General features: G+C 52.5%; 8 protein-coding genes across 8 annotated transcripts; 5 read left to right on the forward strand and 3 right to left on the reverse strand.

The window, feature by feature from the left end:
• Positions 1-39: 39 nt before the first annotated feature.
• On the reverse strand, positions 40-1,262 carry ALTATR162_LOCUS4875 (uncharacterized protein; the record flags this gene model as incomplete). The annotated part of the gene is made up of 2 exons (XM_043312491.1): positions 40-298; positions 361-1,262. The coding sequence occupies 2 exons, from the start codon at positions 1,260-1,262 to the stop codon at positions 40-42; spliced, it is 1,161 nt and encodes a 386-aa protein (XP_043168426.1).
• Positions 1,263-1,988: 726 nt separating this feature from the next.
• Positions 1,989-2,710, forward strand: ALTATR162_LOCUS4876 (uncharacterized protein; the record flags this gene model as incomplete). The annotated part of the gene is made up of 2 exons (XM_043312492.1): positions 1,989-2,249; positions 2,303-2,710. 2 exons carry the CDS (start codon positions 1,989-1,991, stop codon positions 2,708-2,710), a joined length of 669 nt encoding a protein of 222 aa, XP_043168427.1.
• A 990-nt stretch (positions 2,711-3,700) lies between these two features.
• ALTATR162_LOCUS4877 (uncharacterized protein) lies at positions 3,701-6,089 on the forward strand (the record flags this gene model as incomplete). The annotated part of the gene is made up of 3 exons (XM_043312493.1): positions 3,701-3,728; positions 3,782-5,955; positions 6,012-6,089. 3 exons carry the CDS (start codon positions 3,701-3,703, stop codon positions 6,087-6,089), a joined length of 2,280 nt encoding a protein of 759 aa, XP_043168428.1.
• An 837-nt stretch (positions 6,090-6,926) lies between these two features.
• Positions 6,927-10,074, forward strand: ALTATR162_LOCUS4878 (uncharacterized protein; the record flags this gene model as incomplete). The annotated part of the gene is made up of 2 exons (XM_043312494.1): positions 6,927-7,029; positions 7,238-10,074. 2 exons carry the CDS (start codon positions 6,927-6,929, stop codon positions 10,072-10,074), a joined length of 2,940 nt encoding a protein of 979 aa, XP_043168429.1.
• A 1,596-nt stretch (positions 10,075-11,670) lies between these two features.
• ALTATR162_LOCUS4879 (uncharacterized protein) lies at positions 11,671-13,738 on the forward strand (the record flags this gene model as incomplete). The annotated part of the gene is made up of 4 exons (XM_043312495.1): positions 11,671-12,499; positions 12,551-12,850; positions 12,897-13,281; positions 13,330-13,738. 4 exons carry the CDS (start codon positions 11,671-11,673, stop codon positions 13,736-13,738), a joined length of 1,923 nt encoding a protein of 640 aa, XP_043168430.1.
• Positions 13,739-15,571: 1,833 nt separating this feature from the next.
• On the reverse strand, positions 15,572-16,910 carry ALTATR162_LOCUS4880 (uncharacterized protein; the record flags this gene model as incomplete). The annotated part of the gene is made up of 2 exons (XM_043312496.1): positions 15,572-15,792; positions 15,863-16,910. The coding sequence occupies 2 exons, from the start codon at positions 16,908-16,910 to the stop codon at positions 15,572-15,574; spliced, it is 1,269 nt and encodes a 422-aa protein (XP_043168431.1).
• A 285-nt stretch (positions 16,911-17,195) lies between these two features.
• Positions 17,196-18,902, forward strand: ALTATR162_LOCUS4881 (uncharacterized protein; the record flags this gene model as incomplete). Its single annotated transcript, XM_043312497.1, has 1 exon — positions 17,196-18,902. One exon carries the CDS (start codon positions 17,196-17,198, stop codon positions 18,900-18,902), a length of 1,707 nt encoding a protein of 568 aa, XP_043168432.1.
• Positions 18,903-19,062: 160 nt separating this feature from the next.
• On the reverse strand, positions 19,063-20,597 carry ALTATR162_LOCUS4882 (uncharacterized protein; the record flags this gene model as incomplete). The annotated part of the gene is made up of 5 exons (XM_043312498.1): positions 19,063-19,965; positions 20,017-20,103; positions 20,153-20,427; positions 20,480-20,502; positions 20,563-20,597. 5 exons carry the CDS (start codon positions 20,595-20,597, stop codon positions 19,063-19,065), a joined length of 1,323 nt encoding a protein of 440 aa, XP_043168433.1.
• Positions 20,598-20,863: the final 266 nt, after the last annotated feature.

Below are 20,863 nucleotides of genomic sequence, written 5' to 3' on the forward strand. Positions count from 1 at the left end.
TGAGGGGCTGATACCACCCTGACTCATATCATGACTTGTTTAGTGGAACGAAGAGCGTGTTATGAGCGTAAGGTGTGCCATGGACGTGCGTTGGAAAGACGCCTTGCGGTCTTCGCAGCAGAGGTCGTGGCCGCGGTGGAAAAGGGCAGGGAGGGGACGACGGTACTTTTCGATTGAGCTGGGGGTGGCAAGGAGGGGGTAAGGGGGTTTGCGCGATGTGAGTGAGCGGACGGTTAGGTCGACGAGGTCGGGGGGTTGGAAGTAGGTTTGGCTGGCCATGAGAAATAGTTGGAGTAATCTTTTTGTTACAAGAGTCAGCATTCATAGATCGGGCAGGTGCATGGGTGGAGCATGAAATACCTAGTGCAATGAGCCCCGTCTTTGGAAAAGTCAGAAGCGAATGTGAAGAGAAGTTTCGATGAGTTGGCGTCTGCTAGGAACAAAGCGTGGAGTGGAAGTACATGATGGTACATGAATGAGAACACGGCATGCCGGTCCAGTTCATCCAGCAATGGCGTCCTCGCCTCCCTTTCGATCCTCGACTTGAGGCTCTCCAAGATCTCGATCTGAATTGTGAAATTCGCTGGGTAGGCAAAGTTGGTCAAGACCCATCTTATCTCATTGAGAAGCCAGACACACACCACCGCAGCATAGAACCGCCCTCTTTGGTCGGCGTTGAACTTGTTATAGTGCCATGTATGCTGCGTTTGTGGGTTTCGCGATGGTAGATCTCCGTCTCTGAACTTCTGCTCGCGATTAACGAGTGTCTCGAAACCATGGACAAGGCGCTGTGCATCTGAAGTATCATCAACGGATAAGAAATCCGGCCCTTGGAGTTCTCGTTCCAACCACATATCCTCCAGGACACGCAACCCCTGGTACCGGGCTAGCACATCACAAATGGCTTCGTCTTTCCATTCAGATGGACTACCACATTTAGTGGCGGTTCGCATCAACAGCATTTCCCAGGTATTGAAACTGAAAGATCCGGGCTGACTTGCGGTTAGAGGTGAGGTGTGCCGTTCCAAGTGCCCGACGATTTTACGGTGAAGGTCCAAGGCCTTGCATAGCTGGAAGTCGTAGCGGTGTTGGGGAGATGAGTAGATTACTGAGCGCATGATCTCGAGGTAGATGTTTCGCTGTTGGATGACACGATGGGTTTTGGTGCATGCGCGTCCGAGAAGGTGAACGTCGTCGATGCTTCCCAGGAAGCGATAGATCTGCTCTAGAATCTCTGGCGGCAAGTCTGTAAGCACAGCCATGGCAGATGATATGCTGTCGGGTGGAGAATCCCCTGCACGGTGTAGCCTGGAGTAACTGTGTTGCTGTTCGTTGTGTCAATTCCGCACGGTATCCAGGTACCTGTGTTTTAGAAGGGCATGCATAAGGCGCACTATTAAGGGGTTCTTTGCAACGTATGATTGGAAAAATAAAGGGTGTGTGAGAATGATCAGAATGATGTATTGTAAGCTGAACACGTCTGAAGTTGAGATAGCTTGGTGTCAACCTGGAATGTCAAAAAGAGCGAATTGCACAGCTGTTAACAATGTAGGGCAAAAGAAGCCATCATCTCTATCAGATATGCATGCAGCTTGCACAAGGCTGAACCCTCATGTTCTTAGTTGGCTCTTTGCCTGGGTCAGGTGCTCCGGCATTCGCTCAGGGTTCCTAGACTTATGGCAGTGCAGCCAGCCCAAGTTTTCCCTTTCGGCCTACAACTTGTAAGAGAAACCATGTAGATTAAGTAGTCAAGAACATGATAAGTCTTACACAGTGAGGTGGATAACGCGTCGTAGAGAAATGCGATGCTGGTGGTTGAGCTGCGACCACTCCGATTGGCTCCCTTACGCCTGCCGCATCGGGCGATCGTGCTTGGCTCGCCGTTCACTCACTCCCGCATTATCTCCACAGCCCGCAACCGCGATTAAGCCAGCCCACGTCATACCTCGCATCACCACGTCGCAACACACATCACTCGTATCGCAACCATGTCCGAGACCAACTCCCAGCCCCCAGACACCAACATGGAGGTCAACGATGAACTAGACCAGACGGTGGACGACGAGATCAAGCAAGACGCGACACAACTGGAAGCCGACGCCATGAATCTCGACGGCGCAAACGATGCGGAGCCCGCGACGGTCAACGGCATGGCGGACTCAGCCGCCGCGTTTGAAGCGCGCATACCTGCGAAGAAGGACGCAACGTTGCGCGAGTTCCTAGGCAAGATGGATGACTATGCGCCTATTGTATGCCACGTTCCGCTCTTACACCAAGCATCGCGTACTGACTAGGCGACCAGATACCTGATGCAGTAACCAACTACTACTTGACACGCGCCGGTCTGCCACCGCCACCCCAGACATCACAACATCTTGCACGTCTGCTCGCCCTCGCGACACAGAAGTTCATCGCCGACATTGCAGCCGACGCCTACCAGTTCTCTCGCATCAGGTCATCAAACACGACGAGTAACAACCCCATGGGCGGCGCAGGCGGAGCACCGGCAGCAACAGCGCCTGGTGGTGCGCCTGGAGGAAAGGACAGCGGCTCAAAGGCCAAGGACTACAACCTCGGTATCCAGCGGCCAGGATACGGAGGAGGAGGCCAGGGCGGCAGCCAAGGACGTACCGTGCTCACCATGGAGGATCTGGGCATGGCGGTAGGCGAGTACGGAGTCAACATCAAGCGTGGCGAGTTCTACCGCTAGTTCTACTGGCTTTGCGCAGCACTACACCAAGGCTGGGTCATGACGGGATGTGGTAATTTGGGATATCGATATGCATTTTAGGCGTTTGGACCGGCATCACAGGCGCAGGGACTTGATCATTAAGAAGATTGAGGCATCTGGCCCAAGCAAAGGGCTCATCGTATTTGTACAGTAGCAGTACAGAATGGCTTCTAGATAAACCAAAATGATACCCAAACTCCCATTTGATGCACGTGTTTCCCATTGCTCATTTGTTCTTCGTCTGCTTGTATGTGAACTGCTTCCGTGTCCTAGAATAATATGTCAGCGCTCCGTTGGTTGCCTCCTCCAAACTCTAACAGGATATGGGGCTTCTGGGAGACCTACGGCGCAAATTCTCCAAGCTTACGTCCTACCATGTCCTCCGTTATGGTGATGTCTAGGTAGCCCTTCCCATTGTGTATCTGGAACTTGAGGCCGACAAAATTTGGTAATATCGTCGCCGAGCGCGCTTGTGTCTTGATCGGTGGCGTCCTTTCGCCCGCCTTCTTCTGTACTATAGGGAGGCTTCGAGATGATTAGGGTGGGTTTCGCAGGGCTTGATCGTAGTGGCTTACGGGACGATATTGGGGCCTGATGAGAAGTTAGTCTTTTTATTTTCTAGGGATTGAACACAAGACGTGGTGTCTTACCTTTCCAGACCGATCGAGCGCAGAGCGCCCGTGTGGGAAACATTGCGACGTAGGGCGTGAAAGATGAGGTCGGCGAATGTTTTCGACTGCTTCCGATGGCTTCACGGAATGCACGTGAGAACGCGGGGGACGCTAGGGGCTTGGCTTAGGCGGAAGCGCGTCGCGAATGGTGAGTGATTGCTCGCGATTCTTTAGCTGCAGTAGGGTGTTTGTTAGAAAATACATCTGCAGTGCTCTAGGGCAGCGTCTAGGTAGCAGAATCACCTCTGTCAGCACCAGGAGTCGAGAAGCCCAACTTACTCCATTTCAATCGCCCACTATGCCACCACGACGCGGTCCACAGCGAGGTATGGAGAGAACCCGAGCTGAGACGGAAAGCATGTGCTGATCGACAATACAGGTGCAGACACGATCAGGATACTTGTCGCCACAGACAGCCATGTCGGATACAACGAGCGCGACGCAGAGCGAAAAGACGACAGCTGGAGGACATTCCACGAGGTGATGTGCCTAGCGAAAGAACACGATGTAGACATGGTGCTGCATGCAGGAGATCTCTTCCACGAGAATAAACCGTCAAGAAAGTCAATGTACCATGTCATGAAGTCACTGCGTCAAAACTGTCTTGGAGAGAAGCCATGCGAACTGGAGATGCTGAGCGATGCGAGCGAGAACTTCGGAGGCATGTTCGATCATGTCAATTACGAGGATGAGGATATTAATATCGCTATACCTGTGTTTGCCATCCACGGAAATCACGATGATCCATCAGGTGAAGGCTCGTTCTCTCCTCTCGATCTGCTGCAAGCATCTGGCTTTGTCAACTATTTCGGTCGCACTCCGGAAGTCGATAAGATTGCGGTGAAACCGGTACTTCTCCAGAAAGGTGGTACCAAACTTGCGCTCTATGGTCTCAGCAACGTTCGTGATGAGCGTTTGTTCCATACCTGGCGGGACGGCAACGTCAAGTTCTTCCAACCTGGTACACAGAAGGACGAGTGGTTCAACCTCATGAGCGTACACCAGAATCATCACGCGCATACGCCAACCAGCTATCTTCCTGAGAACTTCCTGCCAGAGTTCATGGATCTTGTTGTATGGGGTCACGAGCACGAGTGTCTGATTGACCCGCGATACAACCCTGAGATGGGCTTCCATGTCATGCAACCCGGTTCCTCAGTGGCTACGTCACTCATGCCCGGAGAGGCTGTTCCTAAGCATGTCTCCATTCTGAGTGTCACTGGCAAGGAGTTCACAACTGAGAACATCCGCCTAAAGACCGTCAGGCCTTTTATCATGAAGGAGATTGTCCTTGCAGAAGAGAGGGAGATCAAGGAAAAGGAAGTCTGGCGCGTCCGCGACGTCAGCGACAACCGTGCAAAGATCACCCAATACCTAAACAAAGTTATTGAGGAGCTGATCGAAGAAGCGAACAGGGACTGGCTCGAACTTCAGGTGGATCGGGAAGAAGGCGACGATATCGAGCCTCCGAAACCGCTTGTTCGGCTGCGTGTTGAATATACAGCTCCGGCTCCAGGCGAGTTCCATTGTGAGAATCCGCAGCGTATCTCGAATCGCTTTATGGGCAAAGTGGCGAACATCAACGATATTGTACAGTTCCATCGGAAGAAGAAGCCGGCGAATCGGGCGTTAAAGAGTAATGCCGAAGAGCCAGACGAAGATATCCTGGCTGAGCTTTCCATCGACTCAGTCAAGGTCGATAAACTGGTAAAAGAATTTCTTAGTGCCCAGACCTTGACGATCTTGCCACAGAATTCGTTCGGAGACGCAGTGTCACAGTTTGTAGACAAAGATGATAAGCACGCCATGGAGGCGTTTGTCGGAGACAGTCTCAAAAATCAGCTCAAGCACCTCATGGCAGCCAACGAAATTGAAGAAGAAGAGATTACCAGGGAGATGGTGGAGTATCGAGAACAACTAGAGGACCTGTTCGCTTCAGGACAGCTGAAGAAGACCCGGAAGTCCAAGATTAAACCTAAGCCAGCTGGATGGGATAGCGATTTCGACGGGTCCTGGGCCGATCAGCCCGCCGCTCTCGTCCGCTCTGATAATGAAGGTGAGAAAGACGATGACGAGAGCTTAGCGTCCATACCGACAAAGAAAGCTGCTCCACGTGGTCGCGGCAAAGCAGCTGGCACAACTCGTCAAACTGCAGCAGCTACCAAGAAGGCCGCACCCAAGAAAGCCGCACCCGCAGCCAAGGGCGGTCGAGGCAAGAAGAAGGTCATAGAAGAAGAAGAGGACTCCGATGACGAAGACGTAATCATGGTCGATGATGACGACGACGAAGAAGTAATGGAGGAAGAAGTAGAAGAAGAAGACAGCGCAGAAGACTTATTCGTAGCCTCGCAAAAGAAAGCCCCTGCAAGAAAGCCCGCTGCAAGGATGACAAAAACCCTAGCGCGAGCCAAGTCACCGGCTAAGAAGACGAGTACGGTGAGGGCGAAGGCGTCAGCTACGCAGACTAAGTTGAACTTCTCACAGACGCTCACGCAGCGCAGTCAGCCTACGCGAGCTGGGTCGTCGCGGGGAAAGAAGGTTGTGCAGGAGCCGGTAAGTGACAATGATGGTACTTGATGATGTGTTTGGGTGAGCTAATGTGAGGATAGAGTGATGATGAGATCGAGTCTGATGATGCTTTTGAGTCGGCGCCGCCTCCTAGTGCAAGGCCCACTCGCAGACGGTAGACCAACAATACGTATTCCATCCGGCATGAGGCATAGCGAAGGCGCATAGGTGTTCATGGGAAACATATACTGGAGTCTCGGGAAGGAATGAGTTCAATTCCATAGATGAATGAGAGCCTGCAAGTGAAAAGCATCCTAGGTATTTGCATCTTACGATAGAGCATTAGGCCCCATCATTTTTAGATATTCGTCTTTCTTGCATCGTGTCACGAATCTGCCATCACACCTGGATGTGCCGGAGTTCAATACCGAGCTCTTGCTACATCGAGGCTGTGCCCACCGCTCTTTCCTCGTCAACCTCACCTGGCAGCTGCACTTTTCCGCGTCTCCACTTCTCCAAATCCCACAATGCTCCTCTTCAACCCTTCCTACACAGTCACTATGTCATCGTTCGCCTCAGTGGTCAGCCCCAATCATCTCTTACACAGGCAGTTGCGGCAGAATGCAGGCTATAACAACCTACCCAACAGCTTCTTCCGTCCTTCTCCTCAACACACACTCATTTTGGTTCCATCTTCTTGTTCCGCCTCTTCTTTCGCATTGCTGCACTTCGGTTTTTGGATAGCTGTCGCTCGCTTGTTGTTCACATTGCCTTCCCATCGATCAGCTTTGAGGTACGTCGCTGTCTTTCATTGTCTTCATCACCTATCCAGTCAACATCGAGTAGCATACGCTGCAAGGAAGCTGTACTAACAATAGCAGAATATCTGCATCACACCATCTCAAACTTCGCTGTGTCTCCAGCCCGATATCTCATTGGCCCCGTAATACCTACGGTTCAATCAGGTCGGCGGCTTATTGCCTACGGTACCCGCCTAGGGTGAAGGACCACCCGTGATGTCGTTCGCATACAAGGTGGACGAACTGCTTGCACTTCGCGACTCGGTGTCGGAATCAGCCGTGTCGATAGAGAAGTTTCCAGATGAAGATGCGATTAGAGGTCAGTTACGGACCTGCCTTCTTCTCCCCTTCACCATTCACCTTCCCCATCCAGGAGCATCGTCACTGGAGGCGGTACACCTTGCATACCTGTCTACCTACACCCGCTAGGATTGACTTATCATACCTCATCCCACTTCCTCGAGGCTCGTGGTGTTAGTTACTACCACTGCTATACAGCGAGCACAACTAATCGCCTTCCCGTATAGAACACGTCCTGCGTCCATCTGCGTCCGCATCGGCTCATCTGTCCAGCAGAGCATCGAATAGAAGCTTGCGTGTACCCACTCCGGCGGCCCTCGTTCCTTTCGGTCCTCAGAAGCGCCCTTCACCTACACCGTCGATCAAGCGGGGCAAAGCAGAAAAGCTTCTCAAGGAACATGGAAGTCCACCCGGTTTACGAGTAACCGCAGGTGGCCGTATAGTTCCCAGCGACCTTCAACCGCTCGGCACGTCCCGATACGGCGACACTACTTACAGACCACAACCACCATTGCGCGTCGCACCGGGCAACATCATGCAAACGCAAACTCAGTCAAACGGCAACAACACCGCTCGCGTTGAGGTAGTCGGCGGTCAGCCAGTCATTTTCGTTGGCGATCGCATGTTTGCACTGCCAGCAGTCAACGCGACTAACTCCACGATGCCTCCTACTGGCCCCGCTGCTATGGATCCCATGGCCAAGCATATGCTGGACGCATCTACAATGTCTGCTCATGGCACTCAATCGGGACCCGCCTTTGGGCCACCACGCTCCAGTACCCATACACCATTTGCTGGTCTGGACCTTCCCACACTTAAGACGCAACAAGCCCTGAAGAAACACGAGCTCCGAACTGTAGAGCAGACCGAGGTACTGCAAGCCGGCCATCAGAGTGAGGCATGGCGTGCAGGGATGATCGAGAAGAAACGGTGCCTCATCGTCGAGCTCGATGCACTCCGAAAGCAGATAACAGCCTTGGAATCGGACGGCAGTACGACTCAGCATGGCGCCTTTCCTAGAGCGAATGGTATAGGCTCAGCATCTATACCGCCTGGCGGACCGCAATTCCAACACCCGTTTGCTCCCGCAATGTACCCATACGCGGCGCCGTATTCATCTATGCCGATGTTTCAGCCACAACCTCAACCTTTTAGTACCTTACCCAGCTTCTCTACGGAGCCAGCACCTTATGTCCCAGCCGCGTCAAACCCACCCCATTCTCCTCCAGGCTCCGCCAGCCGTCGTTCTAAGGCTATTGAGATCAAGCCACCTCCTCCCGAGGAAGTCAAGCGGGGTTCTGCCTTGAACCCAAAGAGCCCCACATATGAGCCCGCTACCAAGTCCAAGATTGCACAAGGCGCTGTACCGCCCACTCCTTCACCGGAGAAGTGTTCTCTCTGGGAAGCGCAACAGATGTCAGAACCAGGCAAGCACGGTCGCCGTGTATCCTCGCAGAAGCATAGTCTGTCTAGCGTCGATACCATGGACTTCTTCCCCACAAACACACACGAACATTCCTCAACACGAGTGGCACCACAGGTCAAGGAGACGGAGCAGTCGTCCAATGAGAATACGGCTGTTCCGTCTACGCCTGAGAAGCACTGGCCTGCTAGTCCTTGGAACGAAGGCGACTCAGGTCGTTCCAGGAATAACGATCTTACGCCAAAGCTCACCTCGTGGCCTGAGGCATTCGGCAAACAACCTTCCCTAACTTCCATACAACAAACCGCTTCCGAACAGCCCTTCTCCACCATGGTAAAGCAAGCTCCTGCAATGGGTGCTAACATGTCGACTTCTGCTTCGAGCAGCGTCATGACGCCGCAGATCCACTATGACCAGCGTACTGGCTCAGATGAAAACTGGCCGTTCCATGGTAAGCCTGTAGCACATGTTCCGTCCACATACCAGGAAGGTTACCAGGCTGGTTACGAACATGTTGGCATTCCCGATAGTCCCGAGGTTCTGCAAGGCTACATCCAGGGTCTTCTGCATTTCCTCACAGACGAGTCAAAGAAGCGCCAGGCTGAGTATCAGCGTGGTGCCAACTCTAGGACACCTTCGCTACGAGCGCTCGTCGCCGGATCTTTGCCTCAAGACTCTGCTGTCAGCATGACCTTCAAACGCAATAGCACCAACGGAGGCCAAGAGAATGTTCGCTCGGCGAAGAACAATCCGCCAGATGATGTCCGTCGCGACTCGGGGTATGATCAACAAGGAAATGTTAAGGACATTCCAGTTCAGTACATAGTTCGCAACGAGGTTGCCCAAGAACGCCATCGTGTCGCCTCTGCCGCACAGTACCTTAAGCCCCCGGTAATGTTTCCCCAGAGGATGGTTTCAGGCTATCGACAAGCTGTGTTCCCAAGCATCGAGGACGATATGAACAGAGGCATACAAGACAAAAGTATTGCATCCCGATCAGAGATGATTTCGAATGGTGGTGTGTCCCACCAGCCTTTCGGCAACCAAATCCAGAATCGCACCTACAGTACATCGTTGAACATGCAACGCTTCTACCCAACGCCCAAGGAACTGGGTCCGAGCGAACTTGGCGGCTACGGCGCGCCTGCTCCTCGGCACTTTGATAACCACCGTATGTCAGGATTGGATGGCGCCATGGACGATTTATCAGAGATGATCAACGATACGCACATTGACGAGCGTCGTTCTTCTGTTGCAGTGGGCAACCGTTCGGCTGAAGCACCTACCTCCATGGATTATGAGGAGGGCAACGCAAGTTGCTTCAAAGTCTCCAGCAGTAGCAAGGGCAAGCAAAAGGCGACATCTTCTCCAGCAAAGGGCATGGATGCTGAGCGTGATACTGCCGCATCTTCACCCGCCAACCCACCCAGCTCACCCAAGAAGTCTGGAGAGCATTCACCCGCAAAGGCGAAGCTCGAACAGGTGACCAACAAGTTCCGACGCAGCAAGAAAGACGATCCTCGAACCATGTCTCCAGACGAAAGGAAGACACGTTCGGACAAGTGGCGACAGCGCTTCCGTGAACTCAAGAGGACCGAGATCGAAGAGATAGAGGCGCATCGTGGTAACTCGCGTGCCTGATTGCTCATCGTGCTTTGCCGTTGCCTACTTTCCTGTGGGTCGACTACTGTTTGGATATGTTATCGAACCTATTCGGCCTCGATATGATTCAAATCCACTCTTGACGCGTTTTTCCGTCGCAGGAAATTGTTCTTGGATTCGGCCGAGGATTATTCCCATGGAGTAAGCACTACCACCGATATCCTCTCTTAACGACAACATCATTCAGCATCGACGAGTTTTCTTTGCAGTTTTCAACTACCACACAGCCGTGTTCATGGTTGCCCATATAGATGTTCCGGGTTTTTTCTCTAACATTTCTTTCGACGACATGTTGACTGGCAGAACACGGCAGCGGACGTGTCATGGGCGGAGACAGGTCATTCTGGCCAGCTATCTACCTTCCCATCTCTTTACCGCCGGTATCTTGCGTATAACTTCAGCCACTGCATGAATAGGTAGTCAGTATACTCTTCCGTTGCGTAGTAGCATAATACAAACATGTCCTGTAATCAGTACTTCCCTTTTGCAGTCATCTCGTCCCTTTCGGAGTTGGAATGAGCTGACGAGATTAATGGTGCACGGCCGATACATCGGAGTGACGGATAGGGTCCGAAACGCGCGCTAGACTGGAATTGAAATGGTTCTAGAACGGATAGGCGTCTGAGGCCGTCGTTAATGGACGAAATAGCGGAAACATGCGCGTCCTTCCATTGTCGGCCTTGGTACAACATGTACGGGCATACGTATTGTGAGCATGCGAAGTGTAAGCTGAATTCACCATGGCAACGACAAAGGATCAATCAATCACGATGATGATGTCTCGGGTTCGCACAGCCGCTTTTGGTGCGATGACGTGCCGTTATGCTTTCGCGTTGCTGATAAATCGGGCAATAGCGTGATTTATCCTCCAGTCGTGGGGAAGTGCTAAGACGGTTCAGTAGTCATTTCAGGCCAGAGGCGCGGCGCAGGGCTCGGAAGGCGGATATGCATCATCACGAGGGCGCAATCGTGTAAGAGTAAGAAAGGGGGGTTTGCCATGCTTGGAAATACAATATGCTGTGACTATATAGCTGTTGTAAAGTGATGGGCGACGGATGAGGTGGCCCTGTCTCGCTGGCTGGTGTGGTGCTAGGTGGCTTCGAACGCGGCTTCCCTTGGTAGACAAGGGTTAGGGAGTCCCCACTTGCCCTCCGCCATCATTCGCCGCAGTCCCAACTTGTCTCCGGCACGGCTCTGGCTTCCTTCCTTCCCAACCTGCTGGCTGGCCCTACTATACTGCCACTACTCCTCTTTCTCCTACTCTCTCCTCCTCTCCTCTTCCCAACACCGCCAATACCGTCTACTCGCATTCCTGTCTCCCAGCGCCTGTGCCTGCGCCTTAGTGACGGGGTCTTTCTTTCACCAAGCCGCCCCAGCCACACGCACAGCGACCCTAGACATTGACCTCCCCCGACGTGCCATGGCCCACTGACCGTGCAACTGCGCAACCATCACCTCCCTGCAACCGGCCAGCTCGCACCGAATACGCTAGAGTCGCCCGCTGCACTCGCCCATCGACTCCGTGCAACCGCTATGACGCAGCTCTTTAACTCGTCCACATCAAGTCATTCCACCATGGCCGAAAAGACGGAGAAACGCACCTTCTCGGGCAAGGCATTGTCCACCAACAAGTCAGTCAATGCAAAGGACGGCCAGGTCTCTCAGCGAATCAAGAACTTTTTCCGCATCAACAGCACCAATGATACCCGCAAGATCTCCGACGAGGGAAACCCCAAGAACGAAAAGTCGGGCTTTCGCCAGTCGAGGTTCATTCCGCACATTTCGCGCAACCGCTCCCAGACCGTCGCCAGCGAAGGCAACCCCTTGGATGACAGCGTGTCGCCTACCGCTCACGCCAACCCATACTTTGCTCACCAAGGACCACCAGCGCTGCGCCATCACAATGCAGGCAGTGTGCCTCCATCGCCCCCAGACACCCCCGCGGTGCCTAAGACGCAACTGAACGGCGCAGCAACCACCGACGATCATGCCACAACCGCTGGGAAAGAGGAATTGGCTAGGAAACTACGAAGGGTAGCTTCCGCACCCAATGCCCAAGGTCTCTTTTCCTCAGGGAAGAACACTGAGAGACCACAGACCGCAGAACTTGGCAAGCAGCCTGTATTACATCACCCGAACTCGTCAACCCTGAGCATGGTAGAGACAAATTCGCAAGACCCGACTCATCTCCTCCCCATAGAAGCTGGCAAGCCCATACCCTCGGCAGGCCAAATCCGACAGTCTGTAGCTTTCAGAAGGACCTACAGCTCGAATTCCATCAAGGTCCGCAACGTCGAAGTCGGACCGGGGAGCTTCGACAAGATCAAGTTGATTGGCAAGGGCGATGTTGGAAAGGTTTATCTGGTGCGCGAGAAGAAGTCTAGCAGACTATATGCTATGAAGGGTACATGATTTCAACTGGCAATTAGAGATTCACTTGCGCTAACAATTACAGTGCTGAGCAAAAAAGAGATGATCAAGCGGAACAAGATCAAGCGCGCGTTGGCCGAGCAAGAAATTCTGGCGACCAGCAACCATCCCTTTATTGTTACTCTATATCACTCTTTCCAGTCCGAGGACCACCTCTACCTCTGCATGGAATACTGCAGTGGTGGTGAGTTCTTCCGAGCGCTACAAACCCGACCGAACAAGTGCGTTGATGAGGATGCCGCGCGCTTCTACGCGGCTGAAGTTACGGCTGCCTTGGAATACCTCCATTTGATGGGCTTCATCTACCGAGATTTGAAGCCAGAGAGTATGTCATATCTCATTCTTCGCGCACATTCTGCTAACAACCTCAGACATCCTCCTCCATCAGTCTGGTCACATTATGTTGTCAGACTTCGATTTGTCGAAACAGTCTGAACCTGGCGGTCGCCCAACCATGATTCTCAGCGGCCGAAGTGGTACTTCTTCGAACAACCTGCCAACCATCGACACAAAATCTTGCATAAACAACTTCCGAACCAACTCCTTCGTCGGAACCGAGGAATACATTGCGCCAGAAGTCATCAAGGGTTGTGGACATACGAGCGCAGTCGATTGGTGGACCCTTGGTATATTGATCTATGAAATGTTGTACGGAACTACACCTTTCAAGGGCAAGAATCGCAACGCGACGTTTGCCAACATTCTTCGGGATGAGGTACCCTTCCCAGAAGGCTCCGGTGCGCCGCAAGTATCAAAGTAAGTTTGGACCTTTAAATGCCGAGTAACATGTGCTAACGACCTTAGTCTCTGCAAAGCCATCATTCGCAAGCTATTGATCAAGGATGAAACACGCCGACTCGGATCCCGTGCCGGTGCTTCCGACATCAAGACTGCACCTTTCTTCAAGACTACACAGTGGGCCCTACTGCGGCACATGAAGCCCCCGATCATCCCCCACCAGGGCCAAGGCGTCGAGACACCCAACTTCCGGAATGTCAAGGAATCCCATAGTGTTGATATCGGAGCCGCGGGGGTTAAGGGAGTCCCGCTAGACTCTGGTCTCGCTACACCCATGGGCGAACTGGCAGATCCGTTTGAGGAGTTCAACAGCGTTACTCTGCATCATGACGGAGACGATCATCACCATGATAACCACGACCAGTCGCATCTTCACATTATGCAAACGAACTCACAACGATTGACCGAGGAATAATTCGTATAACACAAAACACACGTACTGTGTTCATCACTTACCGGAGGATGGTAATATCCAGAAATACTCCTCTTGACTCCACTCATTTGTTGCGAAAGGATCATAGACAAATGCGGTTTTTCTCATCGCACATCGGCGTTTCAGGGGGGTATCCTATTTCTTCATTTCTGGTTGCGCCGGGATCTCTAGCTTCTCTTTTACCAAGTAGCGTCTTTGTCGCTGTAAAATTTCTCCGGCGTTGTCTGTAATTTTTTGTTGCGAGCATGGTTGTTCGAGTGATCATGCAAGTTTGGTCTGAGGGCGGAGGCAGCTTGGGCGGAGGGAGTGACAGACGTTGATGGGTTGAGGGAACTATTCGTAGGGTAGGGTGGAGCAGAGCAAGGCAGAAGCAATGAGAAAGATATCTTTGAGACACTGGTAGTGCAGTTTGGTATATTCTTGAGAGATTAGCGTGATGTCATGTCATGTCATGTTTTGAAACGACTGTGGTCTGAGTACTTAGGTAGTGATATTGATAGGTAGAAGGTGTGCATGGACCAACGCGGAGTTTGCGGGGAAGACGCGACAACCTATTCGCGAGAACCCTTGTTTCTTGCAAACAACGCGACGAAGCGACGAAACTCTACTCATCACCTACCAATTCACGGCACGAGCACTCGCGGAGCCGAGCCCTAAAATCAAGGAAATAGAAACCATTGTGTCAGCGAGACGACGTACCTATTTCCACGAACGCGCATCCGACGAGGTCACTTCACCCCGCCGCTTCCCGTCTCCCAACTCGCATCTCCAATGTATACACGCGCACGCTCATAATCCCACAAGAATACGCATACACACACCCTCTATCCTCGAACGACCACAACCAAAACCTCATCCACAAAGCAAACGGAAAATCGCAAGGAACCATGACTTCAGAACCCTCAGCCCCCGAACAAAACTTCAGCGCCTCCCAAATCTCAGAAGGAGAAGAAAGCCTGACACCGCTTGAACAAGAAGTCTTGGACGAATACGCGAGGTTATTGGGGAACTTGAACACTGTTAGTTATCCCCCCCCTACCCCTTGTCTCTCCTGCTTTCTTGCCTGAATTCCTCGACCTTTTATCTTCTACTCTACTCCTCCTTTCACCTTGAATAGACCCATCCCCGCATCCCATGTCACTTCCTATTCAAACCTCTGCTTTCCCCAGGCTCTGTTTTCAAGACAGTCGTGCTGACGTACGACAACAACAATGACAGTTATCGTCACTCCTCCTCACCCTATCAAATAGCCCCAGCGCCGCTATCCTAGATGGTCTACGCGGGTTAGAAAGGAAGACGAGTTTGGTTTTTACGCTGTTGAAAGCTAGTGTTTACAGTATTGTGCTGAATCAGCAGATTGATACCGAGGGTAGTCAAGTGGGGGAGGGAGATACGGAGAGGGAGTAAGGGGGATGGAGATGGAGATGGAGATAGTGAAATGAGGGGCTAGAAGGTGTGGGTGCGGGTAGGATGGAGGGCAAAGGCAGCGGCAGAGAGAAGGGAAGAGAAGAGCAAGGATGTGGAATGGTGGTTTGAGGTTGGGCAGGTATGGTACAGAGGTGGAAGAAAACGAAAACGTGGAGAGTGTAGGGATGGATGATTACATGAAAAGTTTCACGATTATGATACCCCGCTAGAGAGCAAGACAGCAAGAGAAAAAGAGAGAGCATTCACACAGAAAGTAGACATAGACACATGATATGATACAAGATATCTACACAAGCTCTATATGAGCCTTTCCTTTCCACCCTCATACCTCTCCCTATTCCATGCTATGATGCATCTCATATCCCAAAACCTCACATGCAGTCCTCACTAATGTACACTGCCCCCGTAATAAACCTTTCTAACATCCACCAACTTCTTGCCTCTCGCACGGGCAATCTCATCCGGCAACTTCTGACTCGTAAGCGCCTCCCACGTCGCCTTGATAACGTTCATTTTATTCCTTGAACGCGGTGTTTTGGCGGAAAGATCCTGGAGGCCGGCTGCTCGTGCGAGCTCAAAGATGAGATGTTGGACACGGAGACCGAAACCTATTCAACACATGTTAGCATTATGCTGGAATTATAGGTAGGCAATTAGTTAAGATGGGGCAAGTCTTACCTGGCGGTCTAGAAAAAAGCTGGACCTTAGTCGCACCAACCTTCTGCTCCAAATCTCCAAACGTCGTCCTGTTTTCGTAGCGGGGAACCGGACGCATGTTTCTTATCGCGCTCATGACGCTTTGCTTACGGCCTTCTTCCGGTTCTACGGATTTACCCTCGCCAACACCTAGGAGACCATCTTGGTTCCCTGCAATAGTAAGGTAGTACAGACTTCTTATCTTGCCCATACGTGTCTGGTTCGTGACGCCATGTACAACCAATGTCTTGACACGGATACTGCGCAGTTTCTGCTTATCCCAGCCGAGATATTGCAAGAGACGTTTCTGCCGGGGGTCCTCTTCTTCTTCCGTGGAGAGGCGGCGTGTTTGGCGGGCCATGCGGTTTTCGACGCGGGGGAGGTCGGGCGCGATGACGGAGTGGCGTTCGTCTCCTAGAGCTTGCAAGGCGGCGGGGTTCTTGGACGTGTAGGTTGCGCGTGGGTCCAGTGTGGCTTGCGTGACGGCTGCGTCCATGGCGTCTTGCAGTTTTGGGTCGTCTTCTGGTATGCCGTCTGGGTACATTTTTGCTAGGTTCTCGGTTGCGATGCGGGTTATGTTTTCGTCGCGCTCGACTTCGTTGGCAATACGGAAGGTTTTGGAACCTTGGATGTCGTCGCCGGTTAGGCGCTCAGGTCGATCCGTCACTGGGTCTACTTCTGCGAGGTCGTCTTCGTAGTTGAGACGCCATGGGTCCGTTCTTCGTTGGCCCTGTGTGAGGACATCTCGTGCGTCGATTGTAGATTCTGCGGCTTTGATGGCGGCGATTTGCGAGGGCGTGTATTTTTTCTCGAGGAGTGTCGTCTCTGAAGTGTCGTACTTTGGGTACTCTGCTTCGGCCGCTTGGTTGAGGAGCTTGAGGTCGTCGGCCTTTATTGACGGGTAATGCGGTCTCTTCTTGCGGGCTTGTCTGGGTGCGGAAGCGTGGAAAGAGCGTTGCGGAGGTGGTCTAGGAAGCGTCGTCGATGCTGTTTTGGTGAAGAGACATCTTGCGGGGCGGCAAACGCTCATCTTTGACCTTGAACCTCCAAGTGAGGGCCAATTGAGCGCGGGGAGGCGGTAGTAGCGGGTGGCCTGCACGGCGTCGTGATGGTCAAAGTGAAGTTCGGAAAGTTCGAAGTGACTAAGCGGGATGGCCGTAATTGCTGCAGCCAATCGCTGTCTTTCTATCCCAGTGACTAACTTAACTTTCTCTTTTCTCCATTTCGCATTTACTGTATGTACTCTCGGATCCTTACTCGACCACTTCGGACACTGCTGGCCAGTAGCCGATATTCCCAGATTGCTAGATACAACATGGCTTCGTCCGCAGACAATGTCGCGCCTATTGAGAGCAATGGCGCAAAAAGATATGCCGAGACACCTCTACGGAGCGAGGAAGGACCAAGAGGCAACTACAGGTTCAAGAACAAGCGCATGAAGAATGGACATGCTGAACAGAGCAAAATCTTGAAGACAAATGGCACCAATGAGGAAGTGCTCTTACAGGATGTTACTGCGCTCATCAAAAATCTTAATCTTGAAAGAGACGGAAAGGAAGCCTCAACAAAACTGCCAGAAAAGTTCAAAGAGATTACAGTTGAGATTAGGGAGATATCTTCCACCGGAGATGGCCTTGGTTTCCAGCAAGATTCAAACTCGGACCAGGTCTATGTCGTGCCTTTCAGCGCACCTGGAGACATCGTGACCGCACGACCGCACAAGCACTTCGAGAAGGAAAAGTACTCCATGGCCGACTTCGTCAATGTGGTCACACCCTCACCCAATCGCGATGATTCTTTGGTAAGATGTCCTTACTTTGCTAGCTGCTCTGGCTGCCAATTCCAAATGTTACCCTACGACTTTCAGCTTCAGCACAAAAAGACCATTGTCGAAAAGGCGTACAAGAACTTCTCCAATCTCCCACCTGAGCTCATCCCGGCTATTGGCGACACACTCGGTTCTCCACTGCAATATGGATACCGTACAAAACTAACTCCTCATTTCGACGGTCCACCAGACGCCCGTCGAAGCGACGGTCGCAATGGCATCAAGCGAATCTTCAAAGAAGTCCCCCCCATCGGCTTCATGAAAAAAGGAACCCGCACAACAATCGACATAGAAGACTGTCCCATCGGCACAGACGCCGTCCGCGCAGGCAACAAACGCGAGCGAAAACGCGTCGCAGATACTATATCCACCTACCACAAAGGCGCCACCCTCCTGCTGCGCGAAAACACAACCCGTATCCCCAAAACTGAATATGACGTCACAAAGGAAACCGACGCCGACGCCGTAATTGAGGACAGAGGCGAGCACATCCACCGCAAAACATGTATAACAGACCCCAACGCCAAATCTACAGAATACATCTCCGACTTCCAATTCGTCAATCCAGCTGGCTCTTTCTTCCAGAACAACAACAGCATCCTCCCCGTCTTTACACAGTATATCCGGGAGAACATCTTACCCTCGTCTTCGAACCACAAAATCACCCACCTAATCGACGCATATTCCGGCTCAGGCCTCTTCACCATAACCCTCTCCTCGCTCTTCAAATCGTCCCTGGGAATCGACATATCCCCCGCTAGTATCACCTCCGCGTCTGAAAATGCGCGCTTAAACAACCTGCCTGAATCTTCCACCCGCTTCATCGCCGCTGATGCCGCTCGTCTCTTCGCTTCCATCGAGTCCCCCGCAGATGAAACAGTCGTCATGCTCGACCCGCCGCGGAAAGGCTGCGACGAGAGCTTCTTGCGCCAGTTGGTGCAGTATGGACCCGCGAGGGTGGTGTATGTGAGCTGTAATGTGCATACGCAGGCGCGAGATATTGGGGTGCTGGTTGGTGGGATGATGGGTGTTGATGGCGGATTTGGGAAGGGCGAAGGTTGTTATGAGATTGAGAGTTTGAGGGGATTTGACTTTTTCCCGCAGACGGGGCATGTGGAGGGAGTTGCTGTGTTGAGGAGGAAGAATGGTGGTGGGGAGAAGAAGGATATGCAGAATGGACAGGCATTAGGTTGATGACGAGGGGTTCATAGTATGGTTAGTAAACGATGGTGAGCACATCGATTCCACGAGTGTGTCGATTGTCTTTTCATTGTCAAAGATTTTGCTGTCATCTCATGCTCGCTCAAAGTCATGCCAACATCTACACACATCTCCCACGATGCTATCTCGCCGTTTACGTGCTTCCCGGCCCACCCAGCAGCGCGAACCTTCGGACAATGCTGGGACCAATCTCATCGTACTCTGCCTTGGTGTGGCAATAGCTCTTGAACTCGGGTGTCTGACCGAGCAAGCTACCTCCGAACCACGGGCCGTGTCTTTGCCTCTTGTGCGTAATGACTTGTACGTCCAAACCACCACTCTTTGCGCCTCCGCTTCGTGCCTCTGAAGCCTTGATCCTGGCGTCGACCATGTGCCTGATGTCACGCTGCAGGCGTCGACCAAAGTCCTTGTATAGTGTTGAACCACCTGAAAGCACAATGTTCTTGTAGAGACCTCTGCGTACGTCGATGGGGGAGGATTGGATGACGGTGTCGACGATAGTGGGGAGCGGGGTTAGGAAATCGGAGGAGTAGATCTCGGGGTTGAAGAAGATCTCTGGCGCAAGGAAACGTTCGTAACCGACGTCGACGGATGTGGTCTTGCCATTGGGGTAGTGGACGGTGTGCTTCTTGAATCGGTCGTCTGACTCGCGATCGAAGCGTGCAAACTCCTTGACGATATCGGGGCATACGTAGCAGTATTCCTCCTTGATGCGCTCGGCGGTCTGAAGAGACGAGTCGGGCTCGCCGCGCTCTCGGAGGAGCGATTGTACGAAGTTGGTGATGTCGCGACCGGCGATGGGGACACTCTTAATTGAGGAACCAATGACGTAGCCTTCAGCAACGGGGATAACGTGCGTGACACCAGCTCCTGAGTCAATAACAGTACCGGTGAGGGATCGGTCCTGCACCTTGGAGCTGGTCCATGACGCGGCCAGGGCGAGCACAGCTTGTACGGCGATGTAGAGACCAGCGACGTTGAAGGATTCGAACATGATTTCGGCGGTAGCTTCGCGGTTCTCAGGAGGGTTCAGTGGCTATCGATTTGTTAGTAATATCCCTCCATCAGTTGCGAAAGCGTAGCATACGGGCTCGGTAAGGAGGAAGTGGTGGTCCTCAGGCTCCACTCTCAGGTACTTGAATATCGAGTTGGACCAGAAGCGTTCCATAAGGTCCTGCATGCCATCAGTATACCCTCTCCTCCAGTCGCATGCTTCTCCATACCCAGTTGTCTATCTGACCATGCCTGATCGGGTAGTTGATGCCATAGCCCGCGCCTCCAGCTGCGGCCAGAGCTTCGTCACCGATGAAGAAGTCGAGGTCCTCAGTGCCGCGCTTTCCAGACAAGTGACCACCAGGTCCAGCTCCACCAGTCAGGTATGAGGGCTTGTTCGCAACGGCTGGACGTCCAGAGCCCGATCCGCCGCTACCGCCTGTTGGACCTTTGGTAGCTATGGCGGTGGGAAAGACGAAGGAGGGAGAGTCGTTGCCGGCGAAGCCTGATGCGTTGTTATTAAGAGCCGAAACATTGAATTGAGTTGTTTAGTGTACCGAGCTTCGAGTATCCCGTACCGCTGTAGCCTGTGTCAGTACTCAATCGCAACGTGGGTGCCCATCGGCAGCTGGTAGCTTACTTGTCCATGACAACGGCGGGGGTTTGGGACGCCATATTTGCTGCTACTTGGCGTAAAAATCAATATACAAAGCAGCTCAGGTGATCCCTGATGTGAGGGCAAAGGCGCGTGGGTCGGGTGTAGAGGTGGCTTCGTCAGAGAGGTGCTGGCGGAGGTCGGTGCATGTAGTCGAATCAGGCACCGCCCCGCTCCGCCCTTGGCAACATGGCGGGGGAACACTACAGCTATCTTTCTACACATGTAAACACGGCCGCTCCTGCTTCCTGAGTTTCGCGTGCCTGCTACATCAACAGAGTCGGTG

This window comes from Alternaria atra, assembly GCF_907166805.1.
Source record: "Alternaria atra isolate CS162 genome assembly, contig: 23, whole genome shotgun sequence".
Taxonomy (NCBI): Eukaryota; Fungi; Ascomycota; class Dothideomycetes; order Pleosporales; family Pleosporaceae; genus Alternaria; species Alternaria atra.